General features: G+C 48.0%; 1 protein-coding gene across 2 annotated transcripts in view; it reads right to left on the reverse strand.

Moving 5' to 3' along the window:
- The window catches only part of LOC144170000 (endochitinase-like), a 30040-nt gene extending 18454 nt beyond the window's left edge, over positions 1–11586 (reverse strand). Inside the window, exons 1-5 of one of the 2 annotated variants that reach the window (XM_077699490.1) lie at positions 11378–11586; positions 7807–7869; positions 7388–7585; positions 4656–4912; positions 1443–1546 (exon numbers count right to left, since the gene is read on the reverse strand). In XM_077699490.1, the coding sequence (XP_077555616.1) occupies positions 1443–1546; positions 4656–4912; positions 7388–7585; positions 7807–7869; positions 11378–11399 (644 nt within the window). In that variant the 5' untranslated portion in view covers positions 11400–11586. The remainder of the gene's footprint in view (positions 1–1442; positions 1547–4655; positions 4913–7387; positions 7586–7806; positions 7870–11377) is intronic. The other variant, XM_077699489.1, reaches the window with a different exon arrangement.
- Between the last annotated feature and the right edge of the window lie 4428 nt (positions 11587–16014).

Genomic DNA, 16014 nt, shown 5'->3' on the forward strand with positions numbered 1-16014 from the left:
TTCCTTTTCAACGGGTCCACTCGACTACAAACGTTTATTGCTTCAAAAACGCCCTACCAGCCCGAGCGCGCACTTGCGAGCAGGCACCGATGCCTGCTTTTTTGTGGCACCAGACCGGAAATAGGCCCCTCCGCGTTGCGGAGAAAAGGAGAAAACTACCCGGCATGTGATATATCGAAGGCCGCCGAAGAGAACGCCGCGAGCCGCCCCCCTCTCCGAGAGAGAGCGCGCCGCTTTCGTCGCGTTCCGCGGTCGAGTTGAGAGGGAACGATTATGCGCGATTTCTCATCGCGCGTAGTTTCGTTAATTGTGAACGGATTTTCATAGTTCTTGCGGGAGGAGATTTCTGGTACAATAGACTTTATCCCAAAACACATTACTAGTAGTCGATGACAAGTGTTGCAGGGTCCCTTTAACCCTTAAGGGTTCTTAAAGACAAAATGATATTTTGTTGCTTTACAAAGACTGTTTTTTTACAAAAATGATGTCAACTTTATCACAAAGTTCAAACAAACAACGGAGATATTTGACAAAAAATGGCTGCGGCTTAGCTCTGCTAATCTTGGATATGCAAAGCAAAAGCTTGACTTAGTCTGTTTGAGTCTTGGTTTCGCTTGGTGAAACTTTGATTTAGCTGAATTTCCGACCACGTCTCAAAGCCGTTCAGCTCCGTGCAACGCTCACAAAAGGAGGCCGGGCGAACGCGGCGTTCATTCATGGCGAACGCACCGTTCCTCTTCGTCGGGCGTGAGAGGAGTCACGTTGCCCGAAACGACCCAGCGCCGCATGCATGGGAGGCTGCAGGGGTGATTGGCTGCCTAAGCAGCAGTGGCGTTGGCGACCGCTGTCGACGCCCGCAGGCGCCAACAGCAGGCGCGGCGAATCACGCGATGCGCTTCGAGGGTTGTGTCTCCGGTCAAAAGGTCATTTGCGCATCCTCCACGAAATCGCTGGATGAAAGTGGTAAAGCGGTGCTTTAAAAATAGATGAAGCCGTGCGACTCCCCAGCCATCTATGACGTCACAGAATCTTCTTTGCGCAATTCGCGGCTGCCGGCCCAAGCCGCCGCCAGGAAACATAACTGGACGATTGTAGCGGAGATCTATTTTGGTTTGATTGTGTCACTTGAATGCTAAGGTGGAAATAACACACGTGTAGCTATATTTCTAGACCTGGCCCCCACTGCGTCACTCTTGCCCATATTCCGCCAGTGTAGTGCAATATTTGAAGGTTTTTAAATCTCCCTTGCGTTTTGGGGCTCGGGAAAAGTCTTTCGAGGGGGGAACGCAGTGGAGGGAGCTGTTACGGAAGGTTACCTCGTTCGAGCTTCACCGATCTTTTGAAGCATTCCGGGAATAATCAGTGTTCATTGGTGCATACGTAATAACCCCGATGCTTTAAATTGTTAAGCATTTGCTCTGTAAGTTGTAACACCTACGTACCTGTCTATTTCGGATATGTTGTAGCCATCGTCCAGTATGCCCTTATTCATGGATACTCCAACAGTAAGTAGAAGGCTGTGTTTTCTGAAAGCGCTGTTCAGTTCCTGCGGGGAAGTTTTTAACACGAAAGTGTTTTATTCCCAAATACACCAAGATTTCGCTGACGTCATATCCGTCACGGATGTGACGCCAGAACAATGAAGAAGCGGCCTGTAAAGGGTGCACCCCTGCACACAGGGTCTTCTTGAGGGAAGCAACCTTTAGTACTAAACAGTACGTTATACTTAGGGTTGTTCATTTTCGGGTTTTATATTTTAACACGAAACTGTTTTATGCCGCGATACCCCTAGATTTCACTGACGTGATATCCGTCACGGAATAGACGCCAGTGCACCTTTGCCGAAGCGACCCTCCAGCAGGACGTCGCTTGCCAAGCACACCAATAAGACAGCCGTCTACCCGCAAATCATGCTCAGCTGCAGATTTCGCTGCACATTTCCCTTTCTTGTTTTACTGATTCCTATGAAACAGAAATCAACCACAGTTTTTTTAGACGCCGACATACTGTCCAGTTTCAGCTTTCTGTCCGGTGAGAAAAAACAAACTGTAGCGCCGTTCTTGCGAGCGAATGCATGCGAAATTTGAAGAATGAAAAATCTACCTATAGTTGCGTGCTGCTCGTCCGCCTAACGTCCGCCTAACGTCCGCCTGACGTTTTGCAGGGATGGACTGGCTATAACGCTACCTATCAAACTTTGTTTGCATTTTTTGTGTAATCAATGCCGAAACAAAGAAGGATCTGATAAGCTTGCGAGTACAAGGGCCCCACTCGTTTGCGACAATATCGATGTTAATAGGAATAAATTGAAAAAATTCCAGTTTAATTCGCGATTTCTGAAATTTGGGCACAGTTAACAGCTGGGGCATGTCGTAACAAAACGTTTTGGAACATGGTGTAACAATTGTGTAGGCATTAGAAACAGTGTTTATAGATCACGTTCTGCGAGCTGAGCAGCGTCTGATAGTTCTCTGGAATAATGAATTGTCGTGCAGTTGTGGACCTACTACTGCGTCACGAGTCACAACATAGATTAAGAGACCGGCACAGTTTTGGTGCCTATTCAAGCTCACACACTTTTCTTATCTTAACTTGCCACGGTCTTTCACACTCGGTTCTGACGCCGATAGCGTGTGGCGAATCGCCTTCTGATCTCTTTTGACGCAAAAAACAGCGCGTCATACCACGCTATCAGCACTCGGGTCTCGCAACAAACGTGTGTGGCCTTTCCCGTGACTAATTAAATGCCTCTTTCTGGGGCGGTTAAATTTCCCGTGCAATGTGCTTAGCGCTGCCAGGGAGCCACCATATCAAGATGGGGATCGAAATACCTCTTATGATCCCCCCCCCCCCTCCGCTTTCGCCACGAAACTGAAACAGAACGAGATTTTGGTAAAATAGGAGCGCCCAATCAAACTGGGAATATTGCCGACTATTGAAAATTAACACCCCAACAAAATGGCGACCTTTCTTAACGGCAGCTGGCAACGCGTTGCCCCTTTCGATATAGCTGTTCACCAACGAACACTTCGATGCCGGTGGCGCGTTTTGCAATGCCATGGCAGGCAGGCCAAACTTAAGTTTTTTGGTGGCCTGGAGCCTTACGTGCCAGTGATAGCTTTGCTGTTCAAACGTGCCGGAAAGCCGTGCGCCACCGCGCTTTAGCGCAGGAAAGATAGCTCGGCGCGGCCTCCGCGATCAGCTCCGCCCATTGTAGTGCCGTTGCTGGTCGCAAAGGCCATGGCTGGAGTTAGAATAGTACGCTCCCACGAGGTGGACGGTGGTGACGTCAGCAGACGATCCTGGCCTCAGTTGATATTTTGGCGCTTTCTATGCTTCCCGACGATCGGCGAGTGTTCCTCCCTATTCCTCTTATGCCATGCCCCGAACTCACTAACTCCGTTGAACGCCGTGGACAAAAACATTTTTTATTTATCTAACACCCACAGCGACATTACCATTGCGGCCTAAAAGTGGGGGAGGTGGTGTGGTTGCATATAAAAATTAGCCACGTACGCTGCTCGCTGCGATGCCAATTTTGTCGAACGACGACAGTCTTCTGTCGCCTCTGCCACATGTTCTTCTCCTCCTGTCTCGCTGCTCCCATTTTTGTTTTTGTTACAGTTGGGTTTGCGGTGCTGCCCCGAGCTCGAGCGCGAGCACGTTTTGTATTTTATGGTTAAAACCGTCTTGAAGACGTTTTCTTCATTTGCTATTGCAAAAATCAACATATTTGTTTTTAATTAAGCGGCGACTGATAATTTCGGTTATGTGCTTTTGTTTTGCCTTAAACATGCCTAGAGTTTCTTTTTCGCCGGGCATTGTTGACAGGTATGAAGTGTGCTACCAGATTTTGCGGTTTAGGAAGCTTTTGCGTGCATATACTTATTTTCCGGGAAGTCATTTTAACTTTGTTGCCAGTCGGCTGATTCGAGGGACAGACAGACAGAAAGACCAAAATATTCGCATTAGGCGACCCAAGAAACTCTATAGTATATAAAACAGCCAAATTAAAGTTACCCATTTGCGGAGCTCGCCATTCAAGCCTGCGCGGCTTTCCACCCTTCTGCATTGGACACCACCTCACGTGTGGTTAGCAGCGGTTGTTATCAGTGGCCGCGCTAGGCCGCAATTCGTACAGGGCTCATATTTTATGGGAAAAGCCCTATATATGCCTCGTGAAACGAAAAAAAAAAATTAAAGCCATTTCCAAGCCTGCGAAATCCATTGAAACAGCGGAGCTGACGTCGGCACGCTGGCGTCCGCCTCCCGCATAGGCGGGTGTCGCTCAGAACGCCACTCGCCGCGGTATGTATGTATAGGTACTCAGCTGACCAGGAAGTGGACGTGCGCCTCGTTGCCCGGTTCACGAGCCGAGACCACGCACTAGACAGCCGTCGAGACGGTGGCGCCATCTCTCAACGGATCACCAGCATCAACGCATATTCCTAAACAGCTCCGCTGTAAAAATGCGGGGTTGTCTGCTGAATGCCGACGTTATCACTCACATTCACCTTAGTGAAACGACTTTCAGTATGTGTCACCTCCACCGTAGTCGTGTCGATTAGGAGGGTTTCTTTACTATTAAACGGCTGAACTAAATCCACGGGAAGCCCAAGGAGTTTAGGGTCGCATCATTTCCCGCTCTCTCTCACCTTCAGCAGACGGACAAAGTTGACCTTGTCCGTCTTTCTTCCGCCTTCCCTTGTCGGGTAAAGCCAAAAAATATCCAGGCCGTCAAAGCCCCCGTCCACGAGCGTTTGAACGGCGTTACGAACGAACTGTTCCCGGTGGCTTGTCATGCTGACCATGTTGGAGATCACCCCGGGCTGGTTCCTCCACCCTCCGATCGAAAGAAATATCTTCAATCGTGGGAAAGTCCTTTTCAACTGGGTGACATTTTCAAAGTTGACTGCAAGGAAGCCATGTTTTCATATTAAATTAACAAGTAAAATTATGTTTCAACTCATTCCAGTAAGACACGGCACAGCAAAAAAAAAAAAAAAATCTTGCTTGTATTGGACGCATTTCATCAACAGCAGCAAAAATTTTATCGGCCCACCCTGATTTACCCGAAATTTTCATCATATGGACACCGGCTCATTCATCACTGGAAGGGAATGAGCCGGCTCATGCCGCAGCCCGAGCCCACACTCACCGGGCGCCTCCTTCTGGGATGTCAGCCAGTCCTTCCATTAGCCCAACGAGAGAAATAATCCCCAAAAGGTACAGTGACATCCTGGCCCACTACCGCTTGGGACGAAGAACCTTTCCGCCTCCACATCTCAACATGTCTCGCGAAGACACGGTCATCTACAGACAGCTACAGACTAACACATTTCCACATGGTACATTACTACACTCAATGCATCCGACACTGCACACATACACTTGTAAATTCTGCGTGGAGCCATGCACTCTCTACCACATGGTATGGGAGTGCCGCCACACACCATCCCTTGCCCCAAACCCAAATCCCTCACTTGAGCAGTGGGAGGGTCGGTTGACCAGCTCCAACCCGGATCACCAACAACATCTGGTAGACCGGGCGAGACAGGCCGCCAAGACCCAGGGCTTCCTGGACTAAGGAGGTCCCCCACCTGGCGGTCAACCCAACAACATTGACTGCTCAATTAAATGTTTATTCCTCCTCCTCCGTGCTTGTTGTTTTTGTGTTCGCGTTTATTTAATAGCCTCAAGGCTGAGTAGACATTAAGCGAGTCCGGTTATATCCAGGAAACTAGGTTAGCCTCCCGGATAAAGTCCAACAAAGAACGGTAAACAGGGCCATGGAGCCACCGATGGAAATGGGCGTCATGCCGCAAATTTAGGCCTGCTGACATCAGCAATTTACTTCGAATGTCCTTAGTTCCAGGGAATGTAGTAATACATTGCGAAGAGAACGTATCACTGACACAGGCAAGGACGAAGCGAGGACGAGGACAAGGACGAAGCGACCCTTGCGTGTCCTATTTGAATTTTCCTTGTCTGTGTCCGCGCTACTTTTTCTTCGGAATTTTGTGTCAATAAGCCCAGACATTTATCCTCGTCTTTAGTTAATCTTTGTTTTGTGTTAAGCTGGATGTAACTTGACATCTGTGAGAATAAATCAAGGTTGTAAAATTACTTGCAAGTGTTATGTTAGACAAGAACAGACAACTTCAGATAAAAGAAGCCAGACATCATGGTTTTTGTCCTGGGCCCCTACCCGGGCCGGAAACATAAGCTATCGTTGAGTAATTTGCTTCGACTCTTGCGTCCGATTGCTAGAGCTAATCCGATAGCTTAAGCCTAAAGTTCGAGTTCTTATACTTCTCTTTGCTTTATACAATGCAAATTAGAATTTAAAACACCGGTTCCCGTTGCCACAGAAAAGAACCGTTATGCATGCCAGAACGTGTGTGTTGAAGCGCCGTGGTTTTAGTGGTATCGGGAAGAACAGGGAAGACGGGCTTAGCAAAGTTACTTGCGCGTGGTTATTGCTCTGCGCTCCTCCACATTGAAACTGTATACAGTAAAAGATCGTTAGTTCAAACTCAGTTAATTTGAACTTGCAGTTAACCCGAACTCACGCCCTTGTCTCGGCAAAGCTTGGTATATTTCAATGGGGGAAAACTCCCGATAATTCGAACGCGTTGGTATCCAGAACGGTTAATTCGAACTCTGATTTCCTGGTTTCCATCGCTCCTCGCAGAAGAAATCGGCCCATAGTGAATACAGTGTGACCCTGCCATGTAAGTAAACGTGTTTTCGGTCATAGACAACATCATTATTTCGACATTACGGCATGCTGCTCCCATGAATTCACGTCGATGCCTGTTTCTGGCGTATAACTGACTCAGAAATTATTTTTTTTTTTTGCTGTTAGAGCTCCATGAACCTTATTTACGAAAGCAAATGCCAGAAACGTATAGTAGCGGCCAATTCGCTATAATGAGTCCAGAGGTGGAATCTTTGTGTTCTGTCCACGTAGGGGGGCGCGATGTCCATTCATTCTAGTGCCCGCCAGCTAATTCGAACTCCGCTTAATTCAAACAATTTTATGGTCCCCTTTAAGTTCGAATTAACGAGCTTTTACTTTACTGTATAAGGCAGGTCCGGAAATTTAGCGTTGATTTTGGCTTTCGCAAATAGCCTAGCTCTCATTGCCGTAGCTAGATTACAAGCGTTATGAATCTATTTTCATTCTTACTGTCACCGCGTTATTCGTTAACTTTTTTCCAAGAAGCGAAATGTAAACCGCGAAATTTAAACTGCGAAATACACTGGGAAAAAAAAAAAAAAACGATCTTAATCTCTGCCACACCTCGATTATAAGACATGCTAGCACATATTAGTATAGCAAGTCCACGAGGGTTTCCCTGGAGGAGTGAGCAATGCGCCTAACCTCTGGGGTCCCTCTTAAAAGTCCAATCCGTCTCATTCAGTTCGATGAAGGCCAGGTTGACATGGCTGCACAGGTCTCCGGGCACATCGCGCATCTTGTAGTCCATGGGATGGGGTCGCAAGTCCGCGCCCTTATACTCGTAGTAGCACACCACCGGCAAGATCCTCCCGTGGCTGAAGTTTTCTATGAGCACAGCAGCTGAAAGCGCATCAAAAGAAAAAAAAAAGAAGTTTCGCACGAAAACTGTCTTCAGGGAAAGGGAAATAATATGTAGCTGACATAAAGCACAGTTTAACAACATGAAGAGAATATCTTTAAGAAATATTAGGGTGACGAAAAAAACCCCCTATTACTAAAAGTAAGTGCCGCTGGCAAATTGTCATGTACGGAGCTGAAGTCATCTGAAGGAAATGACTCACCAGTAGAGCGAAGTAACTCCACTTGAATCACAAAGTACACGACAAAACGCACCGTTGAAGGACCTGCGAGCGAAGAGTAGAGTGCTGTCGTGAGCGAAAATTGAGGTTGCAGAGGATGTCACGAGTGGCTGCTGTTTATTACATGTGGTTGCAGCCGTAGCTTGAAGTTAAAGGTAGGTATAAGGATAAAAAAAAAATTGTCGCGTGTCCGCGTGCTCTGCTTCAGAGAGGGAGAGGTGGGGGGGGGGGGGGGGGCGTATTCTCGTGTTTTGTCCGTGTTAAGCCTGTTACAAAAGTGTCCGTTTTGAGCAAGCACTGATTAGCTAAAGGCGAACGCCGGGATGCGACGCCATGCAAGCACGGCGGAGCTACGAGCCGCGGCTTCTCGGAGCAGACGATTTTTCTTCTCCATGTTGTTGGTTCGCTGGCGGAATAGTAAACACATAAAAGACAGGTTAAAACAGGCTTATTCGTTTAAAACGTGTTTACAAGAACAGCTGCGCAAAATTCAACCCATAGCCCGCCGACAACTGGAATTACGTCACAATAAAACGGACGCAAAACGGACGTTTTCAAAACGGAAAAACACGAGAATACCGTTCCAGATCTCATCTAAAGATAGTCTTCTGCCGCCCCCGCACCGTACCGAGCTGCAGGGACGGCACAAGACTGTCCACTGTAACCCCTCAAGCTCTTACCCTCCCATCTTACTCCTTCCAGTGCTCGCACCGCTCGCGTGCCATCTGGCGAGAAAGCGCGTAATTTGCCTTTATTTTTTTACGCCTATTTTTTTTTTTTGTCATAAAAACAAATCTCACGTGTGTTCTTAATTAACAGAAGGTTGCTTCTGTCGATTGTGTACTGACATCTTGACGCAAGCACGCCCGATGTTTTTTTTTTTTTGGGGGGGGGGGGGAGGGTGGGAAGGGAGGGGGACACTTCCCAATGTGAACATCGTTACGCATCAGCGCGCCGCTGTGCTTCAAGCTTCGTGCAGCGCTCTTCTGCTTTGTGGGGGAGCCTCCACTACGTGCGCCTTTCGAATGGGCGCTTGTGTCGGTGACTCAGGATTGCAGCGACAACCGACGGATCCCAACAAGCCGCTACATGCCTGGGAAAGGCCGGGTCGCTGGCGCCTCGCTGTCTGCGTGATTCAAACTTCGGTGTCGGCAAATGCGACATGTTAAGACATGCCCGAAGGACGCGGACACCGTTGCGGAGACCTCCTCTCTGTCCTCTGTCGGACTCAGCGTGCACCACTACTACCGACCCCTCACGAACTCTCGACAGAGCGTTGTGTGTGTCTGTACCATGTCGCGCCGTGTGCAAAAACCAGAGGGAACGCTTGTTTGACCGTTAGCGCATTGGGTATAAATAAGAGCCCCCCAAAGCGCAGAAGTTCATTCCTGTTGTAGCAGTGAATCTACGCTGTCACTCTGCTCGAGTCCTGTACTGTGACCTCGCCTGTCGGGGCATTGTTCCTGTCTTGCTTCGGCTCATCTCTCGCCATGCAGTAAACCAGTTAAGTTTGCCTTCAGCTTGTTGTCGTCATATTCAATGCAGCAACATTTGCTGGCCGCTCGCTTCAACACGCTACCACACGCATGCTGGAGGCAACGGAGCTCGGCTCGGGGACGCCTGCCCGAATGCAACATGTACGATTCACGCCAATGGTTTTAGTAGTTTGGAACGGTATTGCCTTGATCTACTTCTCTTTCAAAAAGTGTTTCAAGTTTTGTCTCGGGTGGTTGAATCGAGTGACGGACCGACAGGCGGACAGACAGACCGACCGACCTAATCTTTCGTGTTTGGATAGACTGTATTTAAAACTGGACTTCATATTAAGCAGCCTCAGCTGACCGAGCCTTGCACTGCGTATTCTCATTATCTCATTTGGCTGAGAACGTCGCAACACACGTGACATGAATTCACCCTATTAATTGTGGTTACGTCTACAAGTTCTGCTTACAGGTTTTCTAAGGGAAATGTGAGCCTAAACCGCACTTGACTGCCATACCGGCGCTAAATCTTCCAACTCCGTGCATATATATCTATGCTGATTTCCAGAAAAAAAATACCCGAAGTAGCTGTGCAGGCCCCTGTGATGCTGTATTACCTTTGTTATCGAAGGGGCGTGTCCACGCATTTTTTGTTTGAAATTTCAGTTTACGGGGGACGTTTAAACGCAGCTTGCTAAGGCTATTGTGATGGTTACCATCTTCAAAGTGTCCACTATTGCGGTCGTAAAGCACTGAACCAATCCTGGTGTGCAGTCGGGGACTTTAAAATATAGACGGTTTCCCTGGGCGAGCTAAACCTGAAATTATTACAGCGAAGCTGTATATGACTACCTTTCCAGGGATTTTTTTTTGCCTCCGTGCCCGAAATACCCCCGAGCATCCTGTGTGAGGAGGCGAAGCAAGCCAGTTAGCACGTGCTGACATCTGGCGCGGTAAAAGGAAAGCGAATAGACCACATAATACTACGTAGCGCCGCCCGCTAGGAGGGGAGGAACAAACGACGACGACGACGACGATGGTGATGATGATGCTTCGTGGCTTCCCATTTGTGCTGACACCTGGTGTAGCGAGGGAAAGGCTCGAAAACTACCAATTCTACGTAGCGTTACGCGCTCGGTGCGATGATGTATTCGGCTGCCTTGGAAGAAAAGGGCACGCCGCCTACGATGCGATCGCATACGACGATCGGCAGTGGCGGGCGGTGATTACCGGCGAACGTCGTGCTAGAGAGGCTGCCCGTAAGCGGCGGGCTGGACAGGAAGACGGGTGTCGCGCAGCGAAATATGCGACCAAGTGACACAGGTACAGCGCCAGTCGATTGGACGAGCGAAATTAGTACAAAATTTCAGAGGGGCTTTCTGGGCAGAAATTTCGGATTCGATTATGCGTGGTGAGACAGACGGCTTTTTGAAAACGATTTGACGATTATTGGTAACGTTAGATATGTCGCAAAGGTTGAACTTTCAATGAACGGTTTGCTGTGTACCTGTTCCGAAAAGGGCGATGCGGTAACGATCAATGTGTGCCAAAACGTGCAAGCATTGCTTACGGCGTGGTGCGGGGCCGCGGCTCATTGAGACCGGTGGATAATGTCAATTATGTGACACTAAGCAGTGCAGATTGCTGGGCCGATTGGTTCATTTTGAGGGCTGGGAAAAACCACCGAAAAAATACGCAGAAACGAAGGGCAGAAGAGCGCGTGTTGTCTCCTCTCCGCTCCGTGTTTGCGTCTTTTCTCGCTTGTTTTTCCCAACTTTCAGTATGACACTGATTGGAATGGTATCGCTATTATTCATTGTTTTTGGGGCTGGTAATGTAAAACACTAAAATTTTATGAACAATTTAGCTTTGTTGAACAATGGGGTTAAGATTCATTCCATAATAATTGTGACAACGTTCCTAAACGTCAGTGATTGGGCGTCTTCTTCTTCCCGCTGTGACCTTTAATTTACCCGCTTTGTAACGGCTGTATGGCTTTTTTAACCATCTCACAGTTTTACGTATGCAGTTGGGCCACTTCAGCCTCGATAAGAAAGGAAAGTATCACTCACGTTTTATGAATTTCGCTTCCATCTCTGCGTACCGAGCGGTTTGCTGTTTTACGTGCGTCTAAGACACCCGGCCTGGCCAAAGGTCTGCTGAGGTCCTTTTTTGTGCGCCTACATCCGCTTCCAGTGAGCATCCTTTTTGCGAAAGCTTAGATTCTATGAATTCCGCCTTCTGCCGGAAACCGGAAGGAGCGCACGTCACAGCATCGGGTTCTCTTAGAGGAAGGAAAGAAAAAAAAAAATGCCTGGCGCCGGAAAGACGACGCCTTCTAGCACTCCGCTATCTGTTGCTGAGCGGACATGATAGCCGGGCTGCATATGTGACAAAGCATGACCGCCTAGACGCACTTCCCGTTTGCCTCCTTTCGTGTCCTACTAGAAGCACCAAAGAACTAATAAATGTGTTTACAGCCTAAACTGACATAATAGGTACCAAACTATCCTCATTTTTTTTAAATAAGGCGTAGAATTGAACTAAGGAAACATTTCGCAGTAAAGTAATGATGGTCTAGTAGTAGTATAAACGTGTATTTGGCATAAATGGTAAAGGAGCGGAGGATGATCTCCTGCGTTGGTCTTGAGGTGATCGCCTCCTTTGGTTGGCGTCCCTAGTCCGGGATGCCATGGCCTGCCGCATCACGAAGAGCCCGGTTCACCAGACCACGCTGGTTCTCCAGGACCGCGCTGGTCAGCACGGCCTCCCACTGCTCCGGTGATGGCGCCAGGACCTCCGGTAGTTCCTTGACGCCCTTACACTCCCACACCATGTGGTATAGGGTGTTGGGCGTTCCGCTGCAGAACTGGCATTCCAAACTGTATAATGTGGGCTACATCATATGCAATTGTGTGGCATGTGGGAAGGAATTTGTCTGAAGTCTTCGTAGTTGTGTTGATTCTTCTCTGGTGAGCTTTGCATGTGGAGGTGGGTATTTCCTTCTTGTAAGCCTGAGGTGTTCCAAGATGCCTTTGCTTCGTATGGCGATGGGATGGCTGTGTGGCAATCTGGGCAAGATGTGTGTTCCCGTCAAGGCAACTGCCCGGAGTGAGAGGTGTCGGGCTACGGCGTCGGCCGCTGCGTTACCTTCTAGAGACTCGTGCCCCGGTGTCCACATGATGTATATGTCTATTGTGTTTCGGCGTGCTTGAAAAGTCTTGGATAATATTCCAAGCGCCGTTTTAGAAATTCGTCCTTTTTGGTAATTCCTACAGGCTGCTTGGGAGTCCGTGAGCACTGTGATTCGCTCTTTGGTTTCCGGCGCTGTGGTGACGGCAAGCGCAACCACTGCCTCCTCCGCCGAGTCCGTGTCTCCCGTCTTGATTGTTGCCGATGATAGGTGGTAACCTTTGAAGTCTACAACGCTTATTGTATGGGCTCGTTTATTTATTTGGCTTGGATACACTGCCGCATCAACGTATCTTGAGTTTTGATCATTTCTGTAGGATCTGTGGAGTGCTTTCGCTCTGGCTTCGCGACGCTTCTTGTGGTAGACGGGGTGCATGTTTCGTGGGATGCTTGCTACTTCGATGTGCGTCCTTAAATCGAGGGGGATGCGTTGCTTTTGGTTTTCTGTTTTTATTGGGCTCTGATAGTTTAGGCGGCACAAGGAAGCTCTGCCCGTTTTTGTAAGCTTGAGCCGTTCCAGTTGGCTTGCCCTGTGCGCTTCTGTCAGTTCGTCCCACGTATTATGCACCCCTAGTTGCAGGAGTTTTTCGGTTGAGGTTTTGGCCGGTAATCCATGCGCCATCTTGTATGTTTGTCGAATTAAAATGTTTAATTTTTCTTTTTCTGCTGTTTTCAGTCCTAGGTAAGGGGTTCCGTAGGTTATTCGACTTATGATTAGTGCCTGGATCATTCTTATCGCGTCTTCTTCTTTTAGCCCGTGCTTTTTGCTGGTCACTCTTTTGATCAGGTGGGTGACCTGGGAGAGGGTAGACTGTAATTTTTGGAGAGTGGCTGATCCCGCGCCGTCCTTTTGGAAGACAAGTCCGAAGACTCTCAGCGTGTCCACCTTTGGGATGACGACACCATGAAGCGTCACTTCGTGGTCGAGGGACTCCGGTGGTGGTCGTCCTCTTGTCCGTTTCTTTAGTATTAGAAGTGCTGATTTCTCCGGAGCTAGGAAAAGGCCACAATCCTGAGGTATTGTTCCGTGTGGCTTACTGCTTCCTGTAGTGCATCCTGTTGTGTGCCGGTTGACCCTGTGGTCGTCCAGAAAGTAATATCATCCGCGTAGATAGCGTGTCGAAGCCCTGGGATAGTTTTTAGTGATTCTGGTAATTTGATCATCGCGAGGTTGAATAATAGAGGCGAAATCACTGAGCCTTGGGGTTTTCCTTTTGCTGGTACGTCGAATTTTTCGCTTTGTAGGGTTCCTAGGCTTACAGTTGCCGTCCGTGAGGATAGAAAGTCCCTTACATAGTTATAGGCTTTCTCTCCACATTGAGTTTCCTGGAGATTTTCGAGTATGGCTGCATGCGACACATTGTCAAACGCTCCCTTGACGTCTAGGGTAAGTATGGCGCTTTTTTGCGTGGTACTCAGGTTGTCAATCACTTCTTCTTTAATTTGTAAAAGGATATCCTGGGTTGACAAGTGGGCGCGAAAGCCATACATGGTGTTCGGAAATCCCCCTCTGTCTTCTGGTGATTCTTCGATATGGCAGGTGAGTCTATTGAGAACCATGTGCTCCATTAGTTTACCCAAGCACGACGTCAGTGATATTGGTCTGAGGTTAGAGATTTCGACAGGTTTGTTTGGTTTCGGAATCATTGTGACGTCGGCATGTTTCCAACTGGCCGGAAGCCTGCCTTGCTCCTATACATCGTTGATTTTTTTTAGTATTTTGTTCTACATATCTTCGTTTGTATTACGCAGTAATTTGTTCGTCACCTTATCACTTCCCGGGGTGGTGTTTCTTGTGAGTTTGGCCAGAGCGGCGTCCAGCTCACACCTGGCGAATGGTCTAACTCGGGGTTGGGGGTCCCTCTGTAGTCCAGATTGGTAACGGCAGGTGGCGCGGACGTGGTGCTATTATTTCCAAGGAACTTTTCTTTCGTCGCTTGGAGGACGTCCTTTTCTGTCCCTGGGAAATTGTGAATAAGGCGTGCGACGTGTTTTCTGGTAGATAATTTGGATTCATTATTTTGAGGCATGGGGGATCTCAGGATATTCCAAGTGCCCCTTGTACTAAGAGTCCCTTGTAGTTTGTCACATAGTTGATTCCAGTTCTGTCGAGCCAGTTGATTTGCGTATTCTTCCGCTTGCTATGTTAGATTTGCAATACGGAGTTTTAGCTTCCTATTGCACTTTTGTTTCTTCCACCTACGGCTGAGGCTGCCGCGGGGCTCCCAGATGTGCAGAAGGTGACTGTCCACTGCGGGATTATCTATTGTCAGTTGAATTTCTTTTGTGTATTTGTTGGCCCTTTCCACTAGGCTTTTTGTCCACTTTTCTAGGTCATCCAAAGAATTTTCCTCGTCATCTTCTTCCTCTCTGAAGGCCTTCCAATCCGTGATTCTTGCTTTTCCCACTCTGGTGGGTGTTCGGTTGTGGTGATGGTTGAGGCTCAGTTGGACTATGTGGTGGTCACTGCCCAATGTTTCATCTAGCCTCTCCCATTCTACATGTGGTATTCCCCTGGAGAAGGCGACATCAGGGCTGGTGTCTTTCGACACGCTATTGCCGATCCTGGTGGGGTGTTGTGTGTCGTTCCATAAGGTGAGGCGGTATTGTTGGGCCACATTGTGGACTTCAGTCCCTTTCTTTAGAGTTCGGGTATATCCCCATGCTACGTGGGGTGCATTGAAGTCCCCAACCATTATAAGTTTATGACATTTTGTCACTTTCAAGACGGATCGAATTAAGTTGTCAAAGTCCCCTAGTTTGTCCGAGGGCGGGCTGTATATATTCAATATAAACAGGCTCTTCTGATTCTTCTTTGGAGGCAAAATTTCAACAACTGTGTTTTCAATCCTATGTTGGACTGAATGCTGCTGCGTCGTTAGATATTTCGAAGTTAGGATGGCTGTGCGGGTCCTGCCTTCTGCTATGTGCGTTTCGTATCCCCGCAATGGTAATGAATCTGTTCCTGTCTCTTGAAGGGTCAGGATGTCCGGTTTTTCCGGTTTTTCCTTTTCAGTTAGTTGTGAGAGATTATGTCTCTTTAATCTAATTGTTCTACAGTTCCATTGCCAAATTTTGAGTCGTCGATCCGCGCTCTTGTCGTCGAAGTGTTGAGAGGGGCTATACGTCGTCATCGTCTAACGTCTCCTCCATTCTTGCTTCTCTTCCCGGGTAGCTTTTGGGCTTTTTACGACCTTTGTCCTTTTCTTCTATGGTGGTAACTGTTCGATCTAGTTCGGTCTTTTCATTTATGAGAGTGGTCAATGTGTCCTGAATTTTTCTTTGGGTTTCCAGGTTTTCTTTGACGGTGGTGTTAATATTCTGAATTTGTGCTTGGATTTGCTCGAACGTTTGTATAGCCATCTGCTGGAACATGCCCTGATCCTGCTTCATCTGGTTGACTTCTTTGTCTTGTCCAGCTTGGTGCAATTTCATTTGCTTTATTTCTTTCAGCATTTCTTCCATGTACGATCTCGTAAGCGCATGTTCTTTCATCAATTCTTTGGTAATTCGCGTG

Source organism: Haemaphysalis longicornis, unplaced genomic scaffold, assembly GCF_048455015.1.
Source record: "Haemaphysalis longicornis isolate Haplotype H1 unplaced genomic scaffold, Haemaphysalis longicornis Haplotype H1 scaffold_2, whole genome shotgun sequence".
Taxonomy (NCBI): domain Eukaryota; kingdom Metazoa; phylum Arthropoda; class Arachnida; order Ixodida; family Ixodidae; genus Haemaphysalis; species Haemaphysalis longicornis.